Genomic DNA, 26,737 nt, shown 5'->3' with positions numbered 1-26,737 from the left:
AGCCCTGGTTGGGGCGGAGGACTGATCTCAACCCCAGAAAGGAGTTGGCTAGGGGGACCTCAGGGAGAGTGCAGCCCAGGGACGGTGGCGGGTGGGCTTCTAAAGCCGGCAAAGCTGAGCGAGGCCACAGAGTACGGGGAAAGCCGTGAGAGGGAGAGGAGGCCCCCCCAAAGATCTTGACTCCATCTGTCTTCAGGGGTGACCCCAGCGGTGGGGGGGAGAGCAGGCTCCCCCCAGTCTGGGTTCTGGCCCCAGTTTGCATGGATGGGGGTGGTGGGGCCCCAAGGGACCTTGAACGGGTCCTGGGCACCCACACTGGTGCCAGCCCCACAGGCTTGGGCTCTGCCAGGCCCCAGATAGAAGCTGCTGACACAGCACTTTGGGGACAATCCTTCCCCAGCCCTGTGCATCTGCCACACCACACGCCTTGGGTGCTTCTGCACCATGGTAGCTCACTGGTTTGCTCCTGCTGCGGGGGGGCATTCGGTGCCTGGGACAGGGGAGCTATGGGGTAGCTGGGGATCTCAGGCAGGCAGCACAGAGCAGGGGTCAGTGCTTGAGCATCCCAGGCCAGGTACCCCTCGGGCAGTGGCCCTTCTGGTCCTCTGGACCCTTTAGGTGAGCAGGCCCTGGCCCAAAGGCTCCGAGGGGTGGAGGCTTGACATCATGGCAGCAGTGGGGTCAGTGGCTCTCAGAGGAGTCAAACCCTGGGTCCTCATCCCCGAGGCTGGCCTGGGGTGCTGAGTATCCTGAGAGGGGCCCCCGTGGGTCAGGGCAGCCTGCGTGGCTGCCTGCCTGGCACCGTCCACCCCATCTGCCTCACATCCCGCAGTGCCATCCACTCTGGTTCCCGGCTCACTGCCCAGCCATGGACACCATGGCCACCTCTGCGGCTGCCCTTGGCAGATGTCCCATCCGGGCTGGGTGGGAAGGGAGAGAGCGGTATGTGCCCTGGGAGATGCTCCCCAGCTGGTAGAGCATGGCCCTGGGTGCAGTCTCCGGGGTGGGCCGCGGATGAGAAGAGATGGCTGTGGCTTCGTGGAGTTTTAACAGTCCTGACTTGTCCATATTTACACTATCCTCGGGGAAGCAGGCAGACTGTGACCCTGAAGACTTCAAAAAACGTACATTCTGAGCAGAGCCAGGCCTAGAATGCCAGAGGTCCAGCGGTCCTGCTCTTCGAAGGGGTTCCCCAGACAATGAGGCCATCCGGGCTCAGGGCTGGGAAGCACGGTCGTGCTCTCCCCCTTCACACTCTGGTCCACTCCCCCCACCACCCACCCGCCCATTTGTTCCCATGCGTCCATTCTCATATTCACTAGCTTCCTTCTTTCCTCCCTTCTACTGTCCATCCAACCAGCGTCCAGCCATCCACCAGCACACCCACCCACCCAGCCACCTAGCCACCCACTGTCCGGTGCACACTGATCCGACTGCCTCTCCACCTCTTCTCCCATCTACTGTTCTCACAATGATTTTTCTGTCCATCTACCTTCTGTACATCCACCCATGTACCCATCCATCTATTCTTTATCGACCCATCCATCCATTACCCAAGATTCATCCACCCATATTTCTATTTATACATCAATCCATCTATCCATCCATCTCTCCAGCCCTTCACCCATCCACCCATCTATCTACCCACCCTCCCATCTATTATCCATCCATCCACCCACCCAACCACTTACCCACCCTCCCATCCATCCCTCCACCCATCCATCATCCATCCACCCTTCCACCCATCCACCCATCCATCCATCCCTCCACCCCTTCACCCATCATCTGTCCATCCATCCCTCCATCCACCCACCCATCCATCCTCCACCATCCATCTTCTACATCTATCCATCCACCCTTCCAACTATCATCCCTCCACCCATCCATCCACCCACCCACCCTTCCATCCATCCATCCATCCATCCATCCATCCTTCTACCCATCCATCTACCCACCCTTCCATCTATCATCCCTCCACCCATCCAGCCACTGATGCTTCCATCCATCCATCCATCCTTCCACCCCTTCAACCATCCATCCATCCATCCATCCACCCTTCCATCTATCCATCCATCCATCCATCCATCTACCCACCCATCTATCATCCCTCTACCCATCTACCCACCAACCCTTCCACCCACCCATCCATCCATCCATCCATCCATCCATCTACCCATCCATCCTCCACCCCTTCTTCCATCCATCCATCCATCCACCCATCCGTCTCCACCCACCCATCGTCCATCATCTACATCTGTCCATCTGCCAAATCTTCACTGAGTATCTCCCAGGTGCTAGGATGGGGGATAAGCCCAAGGGGGTGTGTTGTTTTCAGGGGGTGGCACAGTCTAGGGGCAAAGACCAGAAAAGCACACTTTTTCAAGGGCAGTAAAGTTTAATCAGGCCATTCAAGGGGAGGGTAGCATCACAGATGTTCTGGAAGAAGACTGGACCTCACCCGTCAACTGCACCCCAACTTAAGCCACCATACACCTCAGATTGCAGAGTCTAACACTGCAGAAGGCCATGGGACCGAACACTATCTGATTCTGGAGGCCAGAGACCTGGCTGCTACCACTGTCCAGTGTGGGTAGGGAGGGATTTCCAACTGGGTTGGCACTGCTCCCTTGTTGCTCCCCCAGTTAGTGAACACAGAACGAGAATTTGGAACATACGAGGAGCTTTATTGCACTAGAAGGAGGAGGCTGCAAGCAGGGGTTGGAGGGGGGCGGGGCAGGGTCTGAGAACGTGGTGCAGGATTCACTGTCTCTTGATCTGGAAGTTCCCCAGCAGGTGTTCTCTCTCTGCCCAGCCTGGGCCTTCCTTCGGAAGCCTTGGCCTCTGTGGGGGTGGCCCCTTGGGTCAATCACCAGTGACAGTCCCTTTCCTGCCCCTGCCATGAGAGGCAGAGTCGGGGTCAGAGAGTGGGAGGGGAGAGAGGTCAAGGGGGTGGAGGAGCAGAGAGGTGGCGATTGTGCTGGATGATGGAGGGGTGCGGGCAGGCCAAGCAGGTCATGGCAGTGGCTCCCATGGCAGGGCCAGGGTGGGCATCAGGCTGGACTCTCCCCCTCGAGCGTGGAGGTTGCTGCCAGAGGCACCCGTAGTCTCAGGAGAGCTGAAACACAGGCGTGGGTGGGAGCATGAGGCTGCGGTCTGGGGAGGGGCTACCTGCCCTGCCCTCCGTGCTTCCAGTCTGTCTCCGAAGGCCACCCTTGCCCTACCTACACTCCCCCCTCCCCCCAGGGGCAGCCTCCCTGTTCCAGCCATCGAAACCCTGTGTCTGCTTCCACGGTGGAAGCTTGCTTTCCCGACGCTGGGCCCCGGGGCCGTGGGCCTTTGCATGACTCCTGGTGGAGGGGTTTCTGCCCATTGCCTGCTCGCCTGCTAGCCTGGCAGCCCCAGAGCTAGACCTGGCATTCCCGTGGTTCCTGGGGTCCTGGGCCCCCAGAAGCAGGCACAGCCAAGAGTGAGCCCTGGGCAGACCCCTCAGGCCCCTCCCCAGGCAGATCCACTCCTGCCTGACAGAGCCAGCCTCCACAGGGCAGCAGCTCCGGGCCTCCTTCCTCCCACAAACCGGCCGGCCTCTGGCTTGGCCCAGACGCCATTTGTCAAAGTCCTTGCAAGCACGTGGCGCCCAGAAACCAGGGCGGGCGGCTTGGCCAGGACCACCCCAGCCAGGATGTCTGCGGGAATATCCCATTTAGCGTAGCTCAGCGAAAATTGCTCCCACCTCCCGGCCAATCTACCTCTGATGATGCAGCCTCAGCTTTCCTGAGCCTCTGGCCGCCACCCTTACCGCTGGCTCACAGTGGACGAGCCTGTGGTCAGACTGGCGACGGCACGGCGCCCCTCACGCGTCTGCGGGCAGGCGCTCTTCCTGCCCTGGTGGGCCGCTGGCCCAGCACGTGCCTCCCCCTTGGAGCTTGCCCACGGGTCTCACGGCCCAGGCTGTGCACCCGGGCGGCACCCTCGTCCATCACCCACTGAGGGGCTCAGGCCTGGGTGGACTCCTTTCTAAGCCAGCCAGAGGTGGAGCCACCCTGCCGAGTTGCTGATACAGACAGATTTGCCAGGGACGCACCTGGCAGGTGCCAAGTGCTCGGGAAGCAGAGCTTCTGATGGTCAGGTGGTGACCCCTTGGCCTCAGGTCCTCCCACATGATGGGGAAACCACGTGCCCCTGCGGGAGGAGTGCTCGCAGGGCTGAGAGCTAACCTGACGGCTGTCCCTCTCCTCCCCAGGGTGCGACAATGCTCATCGTGGCTGGCCTGTGCCCCCAGGGGCCCTCTGGACCCCCACCGCCCCTGCTGCCCAAGCCAGGGAAGGACAACGTGCGTCTGCAGAAACTTCTGAGGAAGGCCGCCCGGAAGAAGATGACAGGGCCGCCTGTGCCACTGGGGGCTTTCCGCACTTCCCTGTCCCCTGTGAGCGAGGCCAGCCATGACCAGGAGCCCACGGTCCTGCGCCCAGCGGAGGCCCCACGCTCCACGGAGGCCCCGCGTCCCGCGGAGGCCCCGCGCCCTGTGGCCGCCCTGTCCCACTCCCCCCACAGCTCCATCATCCACCACGTGGCACCACCCCTACAGAAGTCCATATTCCCCTTCAGCTCCACCCAGCGCAGGAGCCTGGCCGCTCACTTCAAGGCCACAGGGCCCCAGCTCACGACCCCAGCCCCAGACCCCGCCCGGTCCCCCAGTGGCTTCACACAGGTCTCAGCCCCCACAGCAGGGGTCACCCACGTCAGCCAGGTGCACATCCGGCTAGTGCCACCCCCACAGGCCAGGACCCCTGAGCCCCACCAGATGGCCCCAGATGGGGGACCTGGGAGGCAGGACCAAGACACAGCCCCGTGCCCTCCTGGGGCCCAGCCCCTGGTTCCCGTGGCCCACGTCCGCTCACTGCCCACTGAGGCCCAGGCTGCCAGTCCCTGGCCTGAGGCACCCCCTGTGCCCAGGCCGCTCCCAGGCTCTGAGGTCTCAGTGCCCAGAGAGGCCAGCACACAGGTTGTGGTGCCCATCGCCCCCACCTACTGCTCACCGGCACCCTCGCCTCACAGGCCAGCCTCTGAGGGCCCTGAAGCTGAGCCCTTGGAGGAGCCCCCTGTGTCTGGCCCTGCCACTGCGGCTGAACTGGTCTCCAGACCCTGTGGAGCCTCATCCCCTGCCCCACTCTCAGGTCCACACCCATGCCTTGTCCCCAGAGTTGCACCCAAGCCCCAGCTCAGTGGCTGGACACGCCTCAAGAAGCAGCTGATGGAGGAGGCAGAAGCGTCCCCATTCCCGGGGCCAGAGCAGAGCCCAGAGCGCGGGGAGCAGGAGGTGACAGCCCCCATGGGCCCAGTGTCCCGGCCCCCAGCCTCCCGGGCCTCCAGGATGTGGAATGCTGTGCTGTATCGCATGTCAGTGGCCAAGTCCCAAAGCGGCCCGGCCGGGCCCAGGGACGGGGCTTGTACCGTGGCTGGCCTGAGCCGCTTGCCCTTCCTGTGCAGGCCACGATTCAACGCTCGGAAGCTGCAGGAGGCAGCCACCCGGCCCCCTCCCACAGTCCACTCCTCTGTCCTGGACCTGAACCCCAAGCCCAAGAACTTCAACCGGACGGCGGCCGGCTGGAGGCTCCAGTGAATGGCCTGGACGGCACCAGGGCCCAGGACCACGGTGTGGACAGAGGAGGGACAGGGGGTCCATCTGGGAGGCCACGGCCGCTGAAGAGGACACCAGGGCCAGACGGATGCTGGGCAGCCAGGAGGGGGCAGGTTGGGTGGGCGGCAGCATGAAGGACGGCGGTGGGGCGGGGGATGAGGCCGGGGGCAGGTGGGGCGAGGGAGGAGGCCGATTCCAGAGGAGGGGCCTGCATTGGGGTAGAACGTGGGGGTTGACGGGGCAAAGGATTGGTGAGAAGGAAAGCACACACCGCAGCTATGGAGGGGGGCGGGTGAGTCCACCTCGCACGGGCCGGCCCTCGGCTTGGGACCCAGGGCAAAGAGGTGCAGGGGTGCACCGGGGCTCCTGAGGGGCTGCAGGCAGGCAGGGAGGGCCTCTGAGCATGACATGAACGCTGAGGCTCGACAGGGTGGGGAGGACGCTGGGGCTGTAGGCTCTGCGGTGCCCCCCGGCCCCCGCCCGCCGTGAGAGCCTGGGGACAGATTTATGTTGGCTGTGCAGAGTGGACCCGGTCAGGGTGATTCGGTGGTCGGTCGGCACCCGTAGCTACCTCAGTGGTTTGACTGACATTTCGGGGAGCCGGACCCCATGCCTTGTCCCTTTCTTTGCCCACCTCAGTTTCTCTCACCCAGGGGGCAAAGCATGACAGGGGCCCGCCGCTAGGAGATAGGGGGAGGGTCTCACCATCAGTCGGGACCCAGCTTCAGTGGCTAGGTGAGGAGGGTGTCCTCAGTCCTGGGGCAGGAGAGGAGCCCAGCGGAGGGGGTGAGGGAGGGAAGGGCACCCCAGGCCTCACGCAGCTCTGGGGCCCCCAGTCTGCAGTCAGCTGGGGTCTGACCCAGGGGGAGGGCCAGGGCTCTGATGGGGTCAGCAGCGATGGGAGAGGGACATGGCGATGCCTGGGAGCAGGGTCTTCCCCGGAGGGAGAAGAGGCCAGCAGGCGGCCAGCTGCATCACCCAAGGCGTAATGGGTGCCGGAAGTGGACCCTAGGACCCAGGCTACTAATAAAGTGTGTCTAACTGCGGCAGCGGACCATGTTCCTTCACTTGTGATGGGCAGGGTGGTGGGGACTGGAGCGGACCCCTGATGGGAGCGCGAGACCAAGGCTCTGGCCCCTCGAAGACACAGACCCAAGCTCCCAGGACCCCTCCCCGTCCACTTCCTCTGACGCTAGTCCTGCAGTGGTCAGGATGAGCTCACCCGCCTCCCAGAAGGAGGTTCGAGCTGCCTTGCACAGTAGAGCCGTATAAAGCTGAAGCCAGCCGTGGGAGAAAAGCAGTCGCACGCGGTGTAAGAAGGGGCTTGTTCAGGGGAGTCTGTAGGGCAGGGAGACCGAGCCAAGCCTAGGTTGCGGCCAGCTCCGAGGCCGCCCTGGCAGCCTGTAACAAGCAGGCCCTGTCCACGCCACCACATTCCCACCACATGACGCCTCATGCTCGGGCCACTGCCCTGGACTCACCAGGAAGGGCTGCCTAGGGCCCCGAGCCCTCATCCACGAGCACCTTCTCATACTTCCCATGTCCGGTGGCCACGAACTTGTACCTCTTTCCAGATGGGGTGCTCTGCTGGGGAACGAGACCAAGAGCAAAGGTGAGAGCAGGCGATGCTGCTTCTGAGGAGCCCTCCCAGATGCACTGAGGATGGCCCCTCTTTGCTCTCAACTGCTGGACCCGCCGTCTTTACATCAACCACATTTACACCCTACCTTAACTGTCGATGATGTCTTGGAGCCTCCTTTCTGCTCCCAGAGGCTTTTCTTGCTCATGTCTCCAGCCACAATATCCTGGGGGCAGAGGAAGGACATGTTACAGGTGTAGACCCTCGACTATGGAGGATTCGAAGTGCTGGTCCTCTCTCTCCTGCCTGGGCTTTCCTGACCGGGGCCTAGGCCTGCCCACCTGCTTCCTTATGTGAGAGCCCAGGGGAGGAGGTAGGAAAGGGAAGGTGGCACCATCTACCCACCCTGGGCCAACCAGTTGCCCCATATGACCTTCCACTCTGGGGGCCAGCATGGTGAATGCCACCCCCCAAATGTCCCAGTGCTCTGTCTACCCACACTTCAGCCTGGACGGTCTCATACTTGTCTTAGCAAGGGAACCCCGACTCACCCTGGGATGAGTCCTACCTTGCAGGAGGGGGCCTTGGCAGTGGACTGAGCCTGCACCTCTCCTGTCTCCCACCGGCTCTTGGTGCTTGCCACGGCCATGCTGGGCAGCTCAATGGAGGGCTGGCGGGTTAGCTTGGAGGTCCGGCCAGCAGTCTGCAGAGGAGAAAGAGCCCACTTTAGTGAACAGCCACATGGGACATGTTAGAGAGGCCAGTGGGAGACCCTCCAACACATAGACGATGTCCTCTATAGCTTTGTATTTCCATAGGAGTGCTTTCCCAGTGAAGGGCTAGAGCAGGGCACTCTGAAAAAAAGGCATGTTTCTCCATTTGGAGTACTTGTGAAACATTCTCTTAATCCGAAAAGCACAGGTGACATGGTGGGGTTAGAGACAGATATGGTGCTGTCATGCTGCTCATGGCATAGGGCTGGAGGAGCATGGGTAGAATGGAGGGCTGTTGGTTGGAGAGAGGGGTATTAGGAGGATGGAGGGGTTTTGGTTGCATGGAGGAATGTAGGTTGGAATAAGTAGTGGTTGGATGGAGGGGTGGTTGTTGGATATAAGAATATAGGTTAGGGCACCTGGGTGGCTCAGTGAGTTAAGCATCTGCCTTTGGCTCAGGTCATGGTCTCAGAATCCTGAGATCGAGTCCTGCGTCGGGCTCCCTGCTCAGCGGGGAGTCTGTTTCTCCTTCTCCCTCTGCCCCTCCCCCCACTCATGTGGTCGCTCTCTCTCGCTCTCTCCCAAATAAATCAATAAAGTCTTTTTAAAAAAAGAATATAGGTTAGATGAGAGGGTGTTGGTTGAATGGAGGGGTGTAGGTTTGAATGAGTGGTGGTTGGATGGAGGAGTGTTGTTTGTAAGGAAGGACACTTGTAGGATGGAGGAGCATTGGTTAGATAGAGGGGTCTTGGTTGGATGGAAGGGTATTGGTTGGATGGAGGGCTCTTGGTTGGATGGAGGGCTCTTGGTTGGATGGAGGGCTCTTGGTTGGATGGAGGGCTCTTGGTTGGATGGAGGGCTCTTGGTTGGATGGAGGGCTCTTGGTTGGATGGGACAATGGGTGCATGAATGGAGGAGGGACCCAGCAGAAGAGGAGAGGCCTAAAGCATACCTCGATGGCCTGGGTGTACTGCTCCAGCCGCTCATCAATCTTGGAGATGGGCAGTGCTGGCTGGGACTTCTTCACACTGTTACTGGAGGGTAGGAGAAGGGTCACACCCCATGCTCTCTCACTTGGCTTGTACACCCCACCGCAAGCCCCTACCAGATCTCCCTCAGGCCCCTGGATCTCTGGCCCCCAGACCCCTCTCTTCAACCCTCTCTTGGGGAACCCTGAGTCCTAGTCTGGAAAAGAGCAGGCACACCTCTTCTTGACGGAGCGGTTCAGGGACTCGGTTCTGTCGATGAGCTGCGGAGAGCAAGCCGAGATGTGAGCCTTCAGCCAGAGCCCACACCAGCCCCCCCCCCATTGCCCCAGTGGCTCCCGTCCACCAGTCCAGCCTTCCACGATCCATTTCTCAGGGTTGGGCTGAGTGCTGGGCTTGGGGGAATAGCAGAGAAAGAGCAGGAGGTGCTCCCTATTCCTGGAGGTGACGTGTGGCTGCCTCTCTGGGGCTGTCATTTGGTCGTGATTCTGGGAAAGAGGAAAAGGCAGCAGGCTCTGGGGCTTGACCTACTTTGGTGCTGGGGCTCAGGGGAGGCGAGCCCTGCTCAGCAGCGCCCTCCAAGACCAGGGGGCTGGGTGTCCTGGGCTGCTGGCGTTTCTGGTGCTAGAAACAGAACATCTGAGGTTATACGATGAGCACCCCCTTTGCACCCCTCCTGCCCCATCCAGGACTTGTTGGATCAAACATCTTCCCCTCCCTGGGCCTCAGGCCCTTTCCAGCCCTGACATGCTCTGGTTCTCGAATTCTCTGCAGTTCTCACTTGATCCCAGGGTCAGCAAGCCCCTCCACCCTCTGAGAATGCGGGTGCTAGAGTCTGGGGGTGGGGCGGTTCCCCCTTTAAGCCGGCCCAGCAAGGCTCATAGAACATGCAGTCAGCAGACACAGACCCAGCCCAGCGGTTCAAGTGTGCCCACCCCAAGGGGAGCCACCCCCACCTGCTCATCTGCCTCCTCAGCTTCTGCTGGCCCCAGGCTGCCCTTCATGGTCCCCTCTGGGCTCTTGGGCTCTATCTCCTCTGTTGCCGGCCCCTCCTGGAGCTCTGAGCTGGGGCTCAGATGCAGCGCCTCCAGGCAAACGCTGGCTGGGCTCTGCTCATTTCCATCCTGGTTCCTGCAGGCATGCTGGTGGGACCTGGGGAGGAAGAGGAAGGCAATCCCACAGAAGGTCGTTCAATTGCTTGTCTCAAGTCCCTTCCCGTTTCCAAACCTCAGTTTCTCCATCTGAAACACCAGTTGAGCGCCAAGGAATCCTGAGACCCCAGCCTCATTGGAGAAATGGGTCCAAGGACCTCAGAGCCAGCCCTCCGTCCCTGGGGCCCCTTGGTGAATGGTGCCCACTGCCAGAGTTCTGCTGCTCAGGGTGCTCTCTCTTGCCTGGGGGCCACCTGCACTCTGAGGCTGGACCCAGTCTCCAGGCCCCAGCTCAAATCATGCTTGTCCGTGTCCCCCCTGCTGGCTGTGGCCCCCACTTGCTCCTGCCCTGCTCCGCGAGGGAGGCAAGGAGCCTGAGGAAGAAGGGTTTTGTGAAGGAGTGGGGCAGGGTCTGTGGGTGGTTTGGGGGCTGGTCCGCTGGAGGACAAGGCGAGGGCAGAGGTCACAGTGAGGATCGCTGCCTACTGTCAGCCAGCGTGGCTCTGTTTGAGCAGGACTGAACCTGGGTTAAGACGGGAAATTCTCGAATTTTCCATGATTTCACGCCCCTTGGTGTTGGTGCCAGCTCAAGACCCAGACCCACCGCCCAAGGTGGGTCGGTCCCAGGCAGCGGCAGGCGCACAGAGGGCCCATTCAGCGGCGGCAGGTACTGGGACGCGGCAGGTGTGGGGCAGGGAGGAGGGCTGCTGGAGCGCTGGAGGGTTCGACGGAAGAGCCAAAGTGCCCCCTGCTGTTGGGACAGCTGTGGCCCACGGCCGGCGGGAGAGGGGAGGGAGCCGGCAGGGCTAAGCCACCGGACGCCAGCGCACAGGCCAGCCTTGCTGACCCCAGATCCGTTTTAGACATGCAGAGTGTGCACTGACTCCCAAAGGCAGATGGGGGAAACTGAGGCCTGGAAGGGGCACCGGCGGGCAGAGGGCCGGCCAGGCAGCTGGCTCCCAGGGTGTGGGAGCTTGCTTGTAGGGCAGAGAAAGGGTGGTGGGAGAATTGGATGGGTCTTAGCTAGAGCTCGAGGCTCCTGAGGGGCCTTGAAGGGCCGGGGGGTGGCCCAGAGAGGGGAGAGACATGGGTCTGGGGACATTCAAGGTAACTGGGGGACCCTGCCCCCCAAGCCTGCAGCTCCTGAGCAGAGCTTGGACCCTGTCCACAGTCGGGGGCCTTGAGCATGCCTGCAGGGTGTGGGGAGCACTCAGACCCCTGAATCGGGGTGGGGGTGAGGCTCCGGGCGCAACCCCCATCCCATCCCTGGGCCCCAGGGGCGCTTCGGCCCCCACCCCCGCCTGCCCGGTTCAGACCAGCAAACACGTCTGCACATCTGGAAAGCTTGTCCCTCCAGGCCGGCTCACAGGCCCGCACATCTGGAAATACCTGCTCCCCTCCGTGGGAATGGAGATCAGCCAGCCCCGAGGGAGGAAGGGGCGGGCGGGCGGCAGGGGCGCAGAGCCTCCATTACGTAAGTGGGCTGCAGATGTGTGCTGACGTGGCAACACCCCGGCCCGGGCCGCAGCTGGTCTGGACGGGGCCCAGGGGCCCTGGGGAGCCCAGGAATGAGATTTCCTCCCCAGCCCTCCCCGCAGCCCCTCGGCCCGCCGCCCCGCTGTCTAGTTCTCTTCCTCCCTTCCCCCTGCTCCCAGCTCCAGGGCATTTTGCGGGGCTGGTGGCCGGTTCTCAGGCACCGGTTGGGGGCTTGGAGAGAGCCCCTGCCCGGCAGCCCTGCCTCCAGACGTTGACCCCCACTTGCCTGTCCGCCTCCTGCTGCCCCTCCGGACTCTCGCCCCAAGGGGGCTCCCCGCAGCTGGAGGTCTCCCCGGCCCCCCAGTGCTGCCGTTGCTGCTCCGGCTTCTGGGACCAGTCGCTGAAACCCTCATCCTCGTCCAGTTCTGGAGCCTCTGAGGGCTTCAGGCTGAGGCTGAAAGAGCCGCACAGGGTGCTCAGAGCTGGGCCAGGCCATGAGGGGCCGTACACACACTACCCACACCCCTCCTCCCTTCCTCAGACCCTGGGCTCCAGGGGTGGGAGACCCTTTCTGCCAGAGGCAGCACCCCGTGGCTGCGCTGAGCCTCCCCATTGTCTCCCACATAGTCTGGAGCTGCCTGAGGCCAAGGTTGTGTCTCACCCTATTAAGCCAGGGCCCCCCAGGAACAGGGCTCTATCTCCCTCATGAGTCTGAGGTTCCCAAAGAGCTGGGCTGTGCCTCCCCCATCAGTTCAGGGCTCCCTCAGAGCTGGGTTGTGCTTCTACCATCAGTCTAGGGTCCCTTCAGAGCCGGGCTATGCTTCCTCCATCAGTCTAGGGCCTTCTGAGAACTGAACTATGCCTCCCCCGTGCCTCTTGAGAGTTGGGCTATGCCTCCTCCATCAGTCTAGGATCCCCTGAGAGCTGGGCTGTGCCTCCCCTATCAGTCCAGGGTACCCTGAGAGCTGGACTATGCTTCCTCCATCAGTTCAGGGCTCCCCAAGATCCGGGTTGTGCCTCTACCATCAGTCTAGGGTCCCTTCAGAGCTGGGCTATGCTTCCTCCATCAGTCTAGGGCCTTCTGAGAACTGGGCTATGCCTTCCCCATCAGTCTAGGGTTCTCCGAGAGCTGGGCTGTGCTCCCCCATCAGTCTAGGGCCTTCTGAGAACGAGGCCATGCCTCCCCCATCCATCTAGGGTTTCTTTCGAGCTGGGCTATGCCTCCCCCATCAGGCTAGGTTTCCCTGAGAGCTGGGCTATGCCTCCCCCATTAGTCTAGGGTCTCTTGAGAACTAGGCTGCGCCTCCTCCATCAATCTAGGGTCCCCCAAGAGCTGGGTTGTGCCTCCCATCAGTCTAGGGTCCCCTGAGAGCTGGACGATGTCTCCCCCTTCAGTCTAGGGCCTCTGAAGAGCTGAGCTATGCCTCCCTCATCAGTCTAAGGCCCCACAGGAGCTGGGCTGTGCCCCCCTCCATCAGTCTAGGGTCCCGGAGAGGGGGGCTGTACTCCCCCCTCAGTCTAGGGCCCCCTGATTGCTGGGCCGTGCCTCCTCTGTCACCCTGGGGTCCCCGTGTGCGGGGTTGTGTCTCCCTCTGCCCCCTCAGCTGAGCCCCCAGGGCTCTGGTGACATGCTCCTTCCCCAGGAAGCCCCTGCACCCCGTCCCCCCCACGGCAGGCCTGGGATCTGGTGCCGGTGGGCTCCCCCTCTGCCCCCAGCCCCTGCCATCTAGAACGAGGACCCGGCCTGAGGGGCCATGACCGCTGCGGCACCCCACCCCGCCCGGAGCTGCTGACTCGGAGAAAATGGAACAAAACAGCGGCGGGAGGAAGGGGGGCATTATTGTAAAAACAGCCCAGCCCGGCCGCGGAGGCCTCCTGGGCCCAGGGAGGAAACGAGCCGGCCTGCGGCCCGCCAAGTTGGACGTGGCCTCCATGAGTCACCGGCAGCGGGGAGCTTGGGCGGGGGGCTCCGGGGCCAGGGCCACGCAGCTGGGGTCAGTGTCGGTCCAAGCAGGGGCCAGGACTGCGCAGGGCGGCCAGAGCCTGAGTCAGCGCTCTGGGAGGCTGGCTGGGAGGGGTGGCCGCACGGGAGTCCATCCGGCCGGCCGGCCAGTAGGCTCTGCTGGCGCCGGGGGCTTCGGGGACCCTCACCCTGAGAACTCTCCCCACTCCTGCTCCCGGGCTGAGCTCCTCCGTGGTCTCCCCTGCTCTGGGACCTCTAGCCCAGGGCCCCGACCATCAGCACCCCCCTCTCTGCCCAGGGGTGAGGGCCGGGCGAGCTGGTGGGAGGGGGCAGCTTACAGGGTCTCCTGCTCGGGCAGCTTGGGGGACTGGCCGCCTCCGTCCTTGTCTTGGGCCCGCAGCTGCCGGTCCCTCTCCCGGCGGCGCCGCTCCCGGGCGGCCTCCTCCTCATCTTCCGCGCTCCGCTGAGTGGTGAGCCTGGGGGACACGGAGAGACGGTCACACCGCAGCCCGCGCCCTGCCACTCTGGTCCAAGCCGCCTCCTGTCTAGGCCTCAGTTCCCTCGTCTATAGAGCAGAGGTCATGGGAGCTGGTCGCAACGGTGCCCTCGGGGCCCAGGGGGCGCTCCCAGGGCTCTGCAGGCCTGGGGATGGAGGGGCTCCAGGGACAGGCAGGCTGGAGCAACCCCAGTACTAAGACCCCTGTGTCCCCTCCATCAGCTAGGTTCCCTTGGCCTAAGCAGAGCTGGGCCGCAGAAGGCATGGAAAGAGGCTGCCGGAGGTGCCACACGTCCTACCTGCATCAGGTGGATCGGCCTCGGCCAATCAGGCACTGCCGGGCTGGGCTGGTGGATCAGCCTCGGCCCAGGGACCCCCTGGGTCCCGCCAGGGGCAGGCCTGGCTAGGCAGCCACCTCCTTAGCCGACCTGCCCAGCTGGGGTGCTGCCTCCTGCTCCCCAAGGGCCTGGCATGTTGGAAGGAGGTGGCCCCCCAAAAGGGCCCAAGGTCCACAGAAGAGGCTGCATCCAGCTGGAGCCTGACTCCTCTCTGGGCTGTTTCACAGATGAGGAAACTGAGGCCCACCGCAGAGCCAGCATCGGAGAGCTTCCTCCATCAGTGCATGCTGGCCCCACAGCTTCTCGGGGTCCCTCGCTCAGGGCTACGCAAGGGGGGCCTGGGACAGGGGGTCCACAGCCTGGTCCCCCTGGCCCTGGCCCAGCAGATCTCAGACTGTCGGGGTCCGGGGGGCACCCCAGGCCTTGGCCACTGACATGGCCCTGCCTCCCCCAGCTCCCCCGGACCCCGGGAGGGGAGTCCTGGTCTCTGCTTCTGCAGGGGTTCCCACCGCCCCAAGCTGGGGTCTCAGTCCCGTCCTGCTGGTGTCCGCTGCTTGACCCCACAGCCCGCTCCTTCTGGGCCTCCATCCCTTGGCCGGGATGGCCGGCTCCACGGTCTCGGCAGCCCTGCCAGCCATGATCTAATCTCTCCTCAGCCCTCCCAGGGCCTCCCAGACAAAAGCCAGGCCCCTCCGCAGCCCCCGCTCGGGGCCCCCTCCCCCCGCCGCTGTGGCCCCCGAGACCTCCGCCGCGCTCAGACCTCAGCACCCCCGGTCCGCCCACCCTCACGCCTCGGCAGGACCTCTGGCTCCCACCCCCGGGGCCCCGGGGAGCCCCTCCTGCCCCACACCCGGCTCCCATCCTGCTCCAGGCCCTCGGCTGGGAAGCTGCAGGGCTGTGTTTTCTGGGGAGGTAGAGCCTAGGGTGCTCTCAGGCTGTGGGGACTTGGGGTTTGAGGTCCTTCCCCGCCATTCACCCCCGCAGACCCTCTTCATGGAGGGTGTGAGCAGGTGGATGCAGTGGGAGCTCGGTGCTGTGTCCCTGGCTGTGGGGTGGAGTGTGGGCCCACCAGCCCTCTTGTGGGGTGGCCCCCGGGGGCACCCCAGGAGGGATTCCTGGCCATCCCTGACTGCCTGGACACCTTGTTCCCCTTGCTCCCGTGTCCTAGCTGCACATGCCTATCAGCGAGTTTGTGTCGGGGTGTTGGCAGTGTTCCGGCCAATGGGTGGTGCGTGGGTGTGAGTACGTGGGCCCAGGTCGGGTGCGGGTGGCCCGGGAAGGTGTGCTTGCATCCGAGGCCTGAGCTGAGCCTCAGGTCCCCCTCCAGCCTGCTCTTGGGAACCCCCGTGGGGGCCTCTCTCCAACATTGCTCCTGCTTCCCAGGCCCCTCTGCCGAGATCTGAGCGCAGAACCCACAATGTGTCTGGTCACCCCAGACACAGACATGGGCTAAGCCTCTGGGGTCTGCACGTACGGCGATAGGTCCAGGCCACAAGAGCCCTGTGCGGGCCCACACTCGGCAGGGCCCCACGCATGGACACACAATGCGTGGCTGGTCCTCCCTTGCACACACAGAGGCATGCATGCACACACACACACTTCCTCCATGGGCTCTATCCACGCTCAGGCCAACGTCGGCACACGTGCCCGCCCTCCATACGTGGTCCCAAACGCCCCCGCACGCACACACGTGCCCATACGCGGGTGTCCATCTGTCCACGCAGACTCAGAAGTGGGAACAAGGTGAGAGGCAAAATGGCAGGTCCAGTACCCCCACCCCGGCACCCTCACCATGGCCTCGACAGCGGCCCAGGATGGAGACCGAGGCATGTTTTCTGAGAGCAGCATTCCCGAGGAGCCGACCCCTCCGAGGGTCACCCTTCATGACCTGACTTCTGCATGTGGCCCCGAGCCCCCACTGGCAGGAGCTTGCAGGGAGCAGAGCAGGGCTGCAGGGTAGGGGTCTCCTGCTGTCCCCCAAGCCCCATGCTGGGAGACCCAGCGGCCTAAGGACAAGGAGCCCTCCCCCCCTCGCCTCCTCCCTCCCGCCAGCCCCAGGATGTGAGTAATGCAGCCCCTCCTGGCCCCTCCCGTGACCTCACCCCTCACTGTTCCACAGCTGGGCTCCGTTCTGGGAACTGAGAGGGGGCGGCTCTCCTGGGGTGGGGTGGGGGCCTCTGGCCTGGGAAAGGCGCCCCCCTTCCCCGGCCAGCAGCCCAGACCCCTTGGCAGGCTCCATGGAGCTGTCAGGACACGGGCGATGGCCGCCCCCCACCCCCCCACCCCCGCCCCGTGGCCCCTGGCTCAGCCCGAGTGCAGCTGTAAGGGATTTGGTGTTCCTTAGCAAATGCAATTAGGCTGTTTCCTGTGTCTGTTCTCACTCTGCGCAGCCAAGGGTTCAGCCCCAGGGGCCGCGGAGTGGGGCTCTGCACCCCAGCATCAGGCTCTGCCGTGGGGCCTCGCTCCACCCAGGTGCACAGTGTGGCCAGACCCCAGCAGGCCCCAGGAAGGCTCACAGCTCCCCATTCTGGGTGGGGGTCCCCCAGTCCAGGGGCTGCTCCTGCTGGTCAGGTCCACTGCCTACCGGCCCCGACTCGAGGCACCAGCCCCCCCCCTCCTCCCTCTGCAGCATCCCCCTTGTGGCCCCCCCAACCACTAGGGTCCGAGGATAGAGGATTGGAGGATAGGGTCCTGAGCCGACTGGCCTCTCCAGCTGTCCCCCCCCCCAAGCCTGCATGGGCTGGTCCCAGCTTGACTCTGCCCCCTGCAGGCGGCTTGTGGGCCACCCCACCTGTCTCTCCTGCCAAAGGTCAGCTCAGAGTCACGGGGAGAGCTTGGGGGCTGGGCTCGGGGGCCAGGCTCCAGGGCCAGGCCTGCTGGAGGAGAATTCTTCCTTTAGGCTTGCAGGGGACGCTCTCGGCTACAGGGGTCCCGGACACAGCGCGTGGGAGCTGCCCGAGAGGCTGGGGAGTGGGACTGGCCGCCCCGCTGGGAGCAGAGAGCACAGGTCTCCCTGAGGACCAGCATGGTCTCTGTCCCCTCCATGCCCTGCCTCCCCAGGGTCTCCAACACTGTCCACCAGTGGACACTTGCTGAGCGACTGGTCCCTCATGAGTGAAGGCGCGGGGTGGGGGGCGGTGAGCCCACGGAGAGGCCTTCTTAGCGCAGGCTTCCAGGGGTCCCCAACTACCAGAGAGCAGGGCCCCGAGGGCAGAGGTCAGCGGCCCTGGCAGGGAGTTCAGCGATGCTTACGGCCGTGCAGGGAGGGTTCTGCGGGTGTGGCACGGCCAGGGTGCTGGCTGTCCCCCGTCCATGCCGAGAGGCAGCTGGGGGGAGCCCAGAGCGCAAAGGCAGCCCCAGAGCAGCAGGCGGGGGGGGGGGGGGGGGCGGGGCGGCGGGAGGCGCACAACTGCTGCCCCAGGCCAGGGGTGTGGGCAGGGAGCTGCCGCTGCCGGGAACCTAGCTCCCCGACGCCCCGGCCGCCTGCCCTCCCGGCCGCCCCTCCTCCAGCAGCACCTTTCTGGCTGTGCCAGGGCCCTGGAGCGCATGGGGAGAGACGACCCCTTTCCTCGAAGGCCCAGCCAGTCAGTGGGCCAGGTAGACAGCCCCCCGGGCACGCCCAACCCCACTGGCCCGGGGAGCCCAGGAGGCGACTTTGAACTTGGGTCTGAAAGATGAGCCAGGGCTCCTGGGCCAGGGAGAGGGTACTACAAGAGGAGAGCCAAGGCGGCCAGGGGCCAGAGGGCTCAGTGCGGCCGTGGCCAGGAGGGGCAGCTGTGGGGAGATGGACAGGAGGGTCTCCGAGCCCCCCATGGGGCACAAGAGGCCTGGGAGGGGGACTACCAGCCAGGAAGGTGGCGTGGGCCGAGGGACAGCAACCTCCAGAACTCCGTGCACCCCGGGAGGGAAGGGGGGCGGGTTGGGGGGAGGCCCCAAGGTGAGCTTGGGTGAGCAGAGTGTGGGGTGCATGGGGACTCCCAGAGAGGTGGTCAGGAGGGACCCAGGCCAACCCGGGGAGAGCCCTGGGGATGAGTCACCCCTGAGGGAGCTGAGGGGCAGTGGGGGAGCACCAGGGTTCCGGGGTGACGAGGGAGCGGAGAGTGGCCAGGGGCACAGGGAAAGGCCTGGAGTGCCAAGCCCCTAGGGCCCCTTCCTGTCTCCCTCCCTCCTCCCCCATGCTGGGCGCCTCATAGGGGTTAGAGCTGCAGGGGCGGGGACAGCCTGGGCCTTCACCCCAGCCCCGGGGCCTCAGTGTCCCCGCTGAGCGCTTGGCTCCTCCCCTGCTGTGCAGGAGTGCAGCCCTTCCTGACCCTCCCCTTTGTGGTCGCTCCCAGAAGGGACAGCACCCGGCGGCCTGGGGGTGTTGTTAGGTCTCTGGAAGACCCAGGGCAGAGCAGCTGGGGACCCTGGGGGCTCTGGAAAGTTCTGAGCAGGGAGGAGCTCAGTGGAAGGCAGTTGGAGGAGACGCGAGAATCATCGGGGGGGGGGGGGCTGAATGGAGGGAACCACAGGAGGTCACCCCAGGAGGAGGGGCTGGGGCCAGGGCAGGGCTGTGGCTTTGGTCTCTCTGATCCCCTTCCCAGGGTGAGGCCCCGGGCCTGGCCTCTGCTCCCCAGCTGTAAAAAGGGGTGCAGGCCTCACTCAGCAGGGTGCAAACCAAGACCCCTCCCCAGGCCACCCTAGGTCCTGCTTCCTCTTGGCTGGTGCTATTGGCAGACCTGGGCCCCCAAAAGGAAGCTGAAGCACCACGGGGCAGGCCTGGCCCACACCCCACACCACAGCCCTCCTGGCCCTGGTGGGCAGGTAGGTGTCATCTGAGAAGCCTCCCCGGAGGAGGGGACATCTGCCTGCAAAGCTGGCTTCCCCAATACCACAGGAAGGCTGGCTCCCCGAAAGGCACAGGCTAGGGGCACAAGCTGGCCCTGAGGTGTGGGGAGGGAGCGAGGCCCTGAGGGGCCAGCACCGCTGGGCTGGTGCTGGGGGACATGGGGCACAGCGGCAGCCTCCGGGAGCCCACAGCTGGCTGGACCATGTGCTTTGTGAGCTGCGTGCCGCAGGCCAGGCCACATCCAAAGGTGGCCCCACGCATGACTCCAGACCCACCCAGCCCCAGGCAGAGGAACAGGGCCGTGTGGCCCGGGCAGGGGCTCTGGGCTCTCTGAGCCCGGCCTTGGTGGGAAAGGCCAAGCGGCCTGCCTACTGGCATCTTTCCACACATGTGAGCCCCGAGCCCCCAGCCAGGACTACCTTCTGCCCGGGCAGCCCCTCTCACAGCCGAGGCCGGCGCCTCCTTCATCACGGTGTCATCTCCGTAGGGCCCTCACTGGCCCTCTTTGTCCAGCACCCTCCCTCGTCCTTCCACAGTGGGGGCAGCCCTTGGGGGCCTCTTGTTGGGGGGGACCCCTAGCTGCCCCACACGGCCCCCAAAGCCAAGGAATCCCCCTTCTGCCCTTCTTTCCTGGCCGGCCCCAGGGCCAGACTGCGGAGGGTGGCCCCTGCCTCGGGCCTCAGGCCACAGGGACCCTTCCGGGGCACAGGCGCCAGGCCCTGCTCAGCCTGAGATGGCCCCACCACTGGCTCAAAATGCCACCTGGTTCTCACCCCATTCAGGGGGGACTGTCACCCCAGCGTGCAGCTGAAGAGTAGGGTCGGGGGGTCTCCCCCTGGGAAGGGGAGGCAGGAGACCACAGTCTGCCGCCATCCCAGGCTCCCGCCCTGGGCTGGGCTCCCACCCCCCCGATGACACCCCCATATCTGCTGCCTGCCTGCTCCATAACCTCCCAGGCAGCCCAGGCTTGTGGTCCAGCCCTCTTCTCACATGCCCGGGCTGGCCTGTCCCCCTCAGCCTTGGGCTCCTCCCCCTCCCTGAGCCGGCTGTCTATCCAGCCGGGTGCTAGGGGCCCACAGTGAGATCCCTGCTCCTAGGGACCTTAGGGGCTGCCAGGAAAGCCAGGGCTGACCTCAGGGCGAGGCTCAGGGACCCCAGAAGAGGGCCCCTATTTGGAGCCGGGGGCGGGGGGAGCCCGCAGGAAGTCCCCTCAGGGGAGGGGCGCCTGTGCCTGTGCCCAGCCTGGAAGGACAGGGGAAGGGGACGTGGTGGGCGGATGCCCGTCAGAGAGGATGGGGCAGCTAATCAGCATGCAGGTGTCCCCACCCTTCCCCTCTGCCCCCATCATCCCTCCCGGGTGACCCATGCTCCCAGCACCTCCCACGCGGGCGCCCCTCGGGGACAGAGTGGTGTGGAGGGCATCTGTGCCCACGGGCTCCCTTCCTCCCCATCCTGCCCCACGCCCCACGCTGAGCTGCTCTGCTGGTCGCTGGCTCGGCCAGCCCGCCGTCCACGCGGGCCAGATGGGTCCCTCCCTTGATAGCCCCCGGGCAGCCCCTGGCCCCCAGTCTCCTGCCACTACTGTCCCCCCAGGCCTGCAGCGCCCTGGCTTCCCAGATCCACGAAGGCTGTGGGGGGACCAGCCTCCAAATGCCGGTCAGGGCAACCCCAGCTGAGGCTGGCCCATCACGCCACCGGCCCCAAAGGTGTCCAGGCCGGGCAGGTGGGACCCTCCTCGTCTGCTCAAACGGCCCGCCGGGAAGGGTGCCGAGCAGGGAGTCCTGGCTGCCCGGGTGCCCACTCGCCGACAGGGCGTGAGGGAGAGGGAGTCTCCGCCCCCAAAACCTTCCTAGTGGGGCTTTGTCTGTTCAGGGGTCCCCTCTACAGCCTGGCTCCACAGAGCCCCGACCCACGGGCCCATGAAGAGCTTTGGGTCACCCAAGCCCCTCTCTCCCAGGCTTCCCCCTGGTGCACACAGGCTGGGTCGGGGACCGTCCACTTCTGCCCCAGAGTGGGGTCCAGAGCAAAGCCCGACGTCCTGCTGGCTGGCCCATCACCTCCCTGTTGCCGGGGTGGGGGGGGGGGGTCCTACCTCCTGTGATGTGCTCCCCGGTCAGCCTCCTTGCCCTCGCCCCTCTGGGCCTGGGGTCAGAGGTCAAGGCCAACCCTCTTCAGGTTCGGCCTGCCTGTGGGGCGCCGGTGTGGCTGTGACCGGCCCCGGCCCTGCACGTGCGGTTCCCCCCTCTGCCCTGCACACGGTACTTGCTGCGCAATCCCTTCTCTGAGTCCCTGACCGCAGCGCTGCAGGGGTCTGGGCCAAGTGTCGCGGCCGCCCAGGAGACTGCCCGGGCACCCCGCCCCCCGCCACGCCTGCGCAGCCCTCGGGCCCACCTCCGGGACCGCACGAGGGGCTGACCACAGGGCCTCACCTCCAGGCCCTGCCCAGGCTCCTCCTGGCGCTGGACGGCCCTCCGGGGGAGCCCGTCACTCCCAAGATGGGCTGGGGCTGCCTGGCACAGCTCTTGCCGTGCTCACGAGGCCAGGCTTTGGCACATTCCGTGACACGCGACTGGTGGCTGGCACCGGCTGCAGCCTCTGCCATGGCTCTCCCCTTTCGTCCTGCCCCGGGGCGGGGTGGGGCGCAGGTTCTCCTGACAGCCCAGGGGTCCCGCACACGGCTCTCCTCCTCGGGCTGATCCCGTGGCCTCCAAACCTGGCCCCAGGTGCACGGAGCAGCTTGACCCTCTGCCTGACGCCGCCGCACTGTTTCTGCCGCTGGAGCCCTGGGTGCCCTGCCTGCCCCCCGGCCCGGCCCCTGCTCTGAGCTGCTCCTTGATCCCCGGCCCCTCTGCGCGGGGCATCCGGGGGGCGCAGGGGGCTTGGCAGGAGAGAAGGAGTCAGGGCCGGGCCACCCCCTTGGCCGAGCGTTCTCTAACTCTGCAGAGACCCCCGCCAGGCCTCAAACCTCCCCGAGCCTCAGCCTCCTCATGCACACACATGGGTACGTGGGGCCAGCCTTGGGATGGTCTGCCGGCTGAGGTGGGGTGGGACCTGCCCCGCTCTCGGTCCCTGAGGGCCCCGCCAGGAGCTGGGAGCTAAGTGACCCCTCACAGCCAGCGTGCGGCTCCTCACCGCCTTACAGGAGAGGAAGCTGAGCTTAGCAGTGAGCGTTCTGCCCTGGGGCTGCCCCCACCCCCAAGGCAGGCAGGCTGGGGTTCCCTCCCCACAGCGCCTGCAGGCCGGTGCCGGACAGCAGGGGGTCGGGGGCGGGAGAGCCTGGGCGCCGCTCGGGGGCCCCGGTTCAGAAGCACACAGCCCACCCTCCGTCCCCTTTCCCGTCCTTCCTCCCCGTGGGGGTTTTTGTTCCTCCGCTCCGCCCCCTCTTGGCCTCACTGGCTTCCCTCCCTCCTTCCTTGCGGCTCCTCCGCGCTCCCCCTCCCATCTCCCCGGTGGGCCAGGTGTGGGCAGTAGACGGGGCTGCCGCACCTCCTGCACTCAGCACGTGCACCACCTGGCCCTTGGGGCCTCCTTCCCTCCGCTGCTGGGGACAGCGTGGGACAGATGGTGTGGAGCCAACGGCCTGGGAGGAGCAGGGTGGGAGGGACACGTGGGAGGGACCGTGTGGGAGGGACGTGTGGGAGGGACACGTGGGAGGGACCGTGTGGGAGGGACGTGTGGGAGGGACCATGTGGGAGGGCACAGCATATAGGATGGAAGGTGTGGGAAGGAACACGTGGGATGGGCCCCGTGGGAGGGCCACGTGGGCGGGACCACGTGGGAGGGACGTGTGGGAGGGACCATGTGGGAGGGACAGCGTGGGATGGACCATGTGCGAGGGACCGTGTGGGAGGGACACGTGGGATGAACCACGTGGGAGGGGCACGTGGGAGGGACCGTGTGGGAGATTAGTGTGGGAGGGACACGTGGGAGGGGCACGTGGGAGGGACCGTGTGGGAGGAGATTAGCGTGGGAGGGACACGTGGGAGGGACACGTGGGAGGGACCGTGTGGGAGGAGATTAGCGTGGGAGGGACACGTGGGAGGGGCACGTGGGAGGGGCACGTGGGAGGGACCGTGTGGGAGGAGATTAGTGTGGGAGGGACATGTGGGAGGGCACAGCATATAGGATGGAAGGTGTGGGACGGGACAGCGAGGGAGGGGCCACGTGGGAGGCCCACTGTGGGACGGGCATGTGGGAGGGACAGCGAGGGAGGGGCTGACAAGGCCGCCCGGCCCCCCTCTCCCCTGGAGCGTCCCCGTGCCCTGCCTCATCCATGCCCTTTGCAGTTTGCACTCGCCCTCTCGCTCCTCTTGGCCACCACCCTGCCCCAGCCCGCCCCCTCGCCCGGTCCTGTCTCTGTCCCGTCTTGTCCCTGCCCGGTCCCCACCCCTGTCTCGTCCTGTTTCTGTCCAGTTCCCGTCCCGGCTTGTCCCCACTTGGTCCCCATCACTGTCCCCGTCCCGTCCCCACCCTGCCCTGTCTGCTCCACTCCCGACCCCACCCCGGCCCCGCCCTGCCCGCCCCGTGCCCACCCCTGCCCCTCCCTGCACACCTTCGTCCTGCCTCCACCGGGACCCCCGCCCCGTGCCCCCTCCTCTCTATTCTCCTTCACTCGCTCTCATTTCTTTTCTCTCTTTTCGTCTCTCCCCCCCCCACACCTGTTAGGACACATTTTGGGAGAGCCTCACAGCCCGCTGGGCACACGACCCCCTGCCCCCCACCTCACCTCAAGCCCACTCAGCACCTTTCCCTTCCCAGATGGGCAGCACCCCTCCTGGCCACGCTCCCACCCCTTGGGGTGGCCCCTGGTCTGATCCCACGCTCTCCCTGCCCCCAGGGGCCGCCGAGGCTTCCTCCACCCCCAGCTCCCACCTGCCCCTGGACACCTGTGTGGGTTGGCCCCGGGCCACCAACCTGTGCTGAGCCACTCCGAGCTCGATGAGGTGTTCCCGGGAGCCCTGCCCACTCCAGCCAACCCTCGGGGCTCAGGTGCCATAGGGTGCCCTCTCGAGGCTCCGGCAGGGGCGTGGGGGGAGAGCCCCCAGGTGCCCAGTGCACCCGGGGTTGCTGCTTGCTCGCCGCCCTGTCCAGCTCTTGTTCGTGGGATGGGACTGGAGCCTGAACCTCAGTGCTCTGGGCTCCGGCCCTGATGCCCTGCCCAGGGGGCTGGGCCACTCAGGCTCCGCACCCCCGCGATGCCAGCTCGCCTGGGCTCCTGGGGCAGCTCTGGCCGGCAGACCGCCTTGTCCCAGGGCAGCACCACCCACCAGACGCCCGGGCTCTGCCAGGGTGAGGGCCAGCCCCCCTCCCCTCGGGCCCTGGGTGGGCCCGAGGCAGCCACGCCCCTTTGGACACTGGTTTGGAGGCTTGGCTTCCCCCCCACCCCCACCCCGACCCCCACCTCCTCAGGCTGGCTCATCCCTGGCCCTGCTGGCCACACCGGGGTCCCCAGAGGCCTCCCAGACCTGGCTGCCCAGGGTGGGAGGGCAGGCGTGAAGATTGCCGGCATGTCTATGGTGAACGTGTGCCCAGAGCAGTGGGCAGAGGGGCTTTTGCCTCAGGGCTCCTCCAGCTCCCAGAGCCTCCCCGGCGGGACCGTGAGCCTGAATGCCAAGAGAGACACCAGCAGGGTGACCCAGCCCCTTTGGTCCGTGCCAGCCAAGGCCCCCCTTCACCAAGCCCGGTCCCCCGAGACCATTTGACCAGGCAGGCAGCTGGAACCCAGGGGTTCTGTGGACCTGAGTGGTGCTCCCTGCTCATCCTTAACACTGGCCTGGCCCAGGATGGGCCTGGCTGAGCTTTGGATCGCCAGGGGCAGTAGGAGGGGACAGAGGATGGAGCCGGGTCTGGGGGCACAGCAGCAGGAGTCGGCTCCGGCCAGCCCTGCCACCTGAAGCCTCCTCCTGGGCGGTGACAGTTGGCGAGGACCCGCACCGCGGCCGCGGGGATGGTGCCGAGCTGAGACAGGGGTACGGATAGGCATGGGGACAAGTCCCCCCTCCCGGGCCCATTTTTAACCTACTTAAACTGGATTCAATTTACACCCACCCCTCCTGGCTTCCCGAATGCCTCCACTGAGCTTTGTCACAGAGAGGGGCCCTACCCCGCACCCCGGCGGTCCCCAGCGAAGGATTAGGGTGACGCAGTGGGCACGGCTGTCAGGTCCCCTCTCCCAGGGTGACCCAGGGCAAGTCACTAGCCTCTCTGAGCCTGGTTTTCTGTCTGTCCAGCAGGGACAAGGGGCCGTCGGCCCGGGCTTCGGGAAGTGAAGCCCGTGAGAGGCAGGACAGGTGCTAATATCGGTGAGGGTGGTGGCAATGCCACTAGCCGCCTGGCCCCTGGAGTCCACGGGTGGGTGGGGGTCTCCCGGCCCAGGGCTGGCTCCGGGCCTGCACTGACCACACACCTGTGGAGCATCACCATGTGAGCTGTATGATTCGCTCACCAAAGCCGGACACAGGCACCCTGACATCACTCTTTGGGAGAGACTCTCTCCTGCTCCCCGTGCGGCCCCCCGGCAGCAGGACGGCGCACGGAGTTCAAAGGGACGCGTCCTTCCCTCTCTGTGCCACTGGCCTCTGCAGGTCCCTCAGGGGCTCGGGGCTCACTCCCCAGCCTGTGCCCGCCCCCCGCCCCAGCCAAGCTGGAGCTGCACGTCCAAGCCCCGCCGCTGCCTCCACTGTCCCTGCTCGCCCAGGGCAGCAGCCTAACACTGGGTTTGGAAGCAGAGCCAAAGCCACTCTTGGACAGACATTTGTGACCCAGGTCCTCCTGGGATGAGGGACCTGAGTCCCGTGCACCTTGGGGCTCTTCCTGCATGACTGCCCTGCTGGGCTTCAGTTTCCCCCTTTGTTAAGCAGTGCTGGTGAGCCTCACGGATTGACCCTGGGCACCCGTTAGTCCTCGGGCCACAGAGCTTTCTGGAAGGGGACAGCCGCAGTGACTCCTGGGAGGATGCTTCCCGGCTGGGCAGGGAGGAGGAGCCCTGCCTGGGGGTCCCTTGGTCAGCAGCACCAGGGTGGGCCTGGCAGAGCCGGGAAGGAGCAGGTGTGAAGCCCAGGAACGGGGGTCCACCTTCCGAGCGGGCAGGGTGGGGCTGCGGGGGACCATGGCCAGCAGGGGCCCCCTCAAACCCCGTTGCTGGTCCTGACCCTGAGTGGTGGCCCGTGGGCCATGCCTGGGAGGGGCCAGGAGAGAGCCGTCACTCAGTGTCTGAGGGACCCGACCGGCCGGAGCAGGAGGGGTCTGGGGCTGCTCTCAGCCAACCTGCACGACCCACACGCCGTGTCTCTCCTCCCTCCCAGAGTCAAGGCGTGGGTGGAGCTGGGGAGGCTGATGCCTGTCCCTCCCTCCAGGAGCTTGCAGTCTGCCCAGCACGCTCCATGCCATTGAAGGAGAAGCCAAAGAAGGCTGCATGGAGGAGGCAGCATTTCAGCTGGGCCTTAGATGCCTGGAAGGGTAGAGAAGGAGGAAGGGCATTGCAGGCGGCTCAGAGTAAAGTGGTGAGCAGCCCGTGGAATGGAGTGGTGGCTCTGGGCCCGCCCCTGGCCCTTTGCTTCTGTTCACTCC

General features: G+C 65.3%; 2 protein-coding genes across 3 annotated transcripts in view; one reads left to right on the top strand and one right to left on the bottom strand.

Moving 5' to 3' along the window:
* Positions 1-2,663: 2,663 nt before the first annotated feature.
* The window catches only part of LSP1 (lymphocyte specific protein 1), a 39,118-nt gene continuing 15,044 nt past the window's right edge, over positions 2,664-26,737 (bottom strand). Inside the window, exons 2-11 of one of the 2 annotated variants that reach the window (XM_028117916.2) lie at positions 13,845-13,982; positions 11,830-11,997; positions 9,873-10,068; positions 9,448-9,540; positions 9,136-9,179; positions 8,883-8,964; positions 7,786-7,920; positions 7,366-7,443; positions 7,120-7,222; positions 2,664-3,115 (exon numbers count right to left, since the gene is read on the bottom strand). In XM_028117916.2, the coding sequence (XP_027973717.1) occupies positions 7,133-7,222; positions 7,366-7,443; positions 7,786-7,920; positions 8,883-8,964; positions 9,136-9,179; positions 9,448-9,540; positions 9,873-10,068; positions 11,830-11,997; positions 13,845-13,982 (1,024 nt within the window). In that variant the 3' untranslated portion in view covers positions 2,664-3,115; positions 7,120-7,132. Of the gene's footprint in view, positions 3,116-7,119; positions 7,226-7,365; positions 7,444-7,785; positions 7,921-8,882; positions 8,965-9,135; positions 9,180-9,447; positions 9,541-9,872; positions 10,069-11,829; positions 11,998-13,844; positions 13,983-26,737 lie in introns of both variants that reach the window. The other variant, XM_028117915.2, reaches the window with a different exon arrangement.
* PRR33 (proline rich 33) lies at positions 4,250-5,620 on the top strand. Its single transcript, XM_028117914.2, has one exon. The coding sequence runs from the start codon at positions 4,250-4,252 to the stop codon at positions 5,618-5,620; it is 1,371 nt and encodes a 456-aa protein (XP_027973715.2).

The sequence above is a fragment of the Eumetopias jubatus genome, unplaced genomic scaffold (genome assembly GCF_037043125.1).
Source record: "Eumetopias jubatus isolate StellerSeaLion01/CBP00866 unplaced genomic scaffold, mEumJub1_p1.0 scaffold_13, whole genome shotgun sequence".
In the NCBI taxonomy this organism is placed as follows: Eukaryota; Metazoa; Chordata; class Mammalia; order Carnivora; family Otariidae; genus Eumetopias; species Eumetopias jubatus.
The sequence above is the reverse complement of the archived record's forward strand: the minus strand, read 5'-3'. Positions and strand labels throughout refer to the sequence as shown.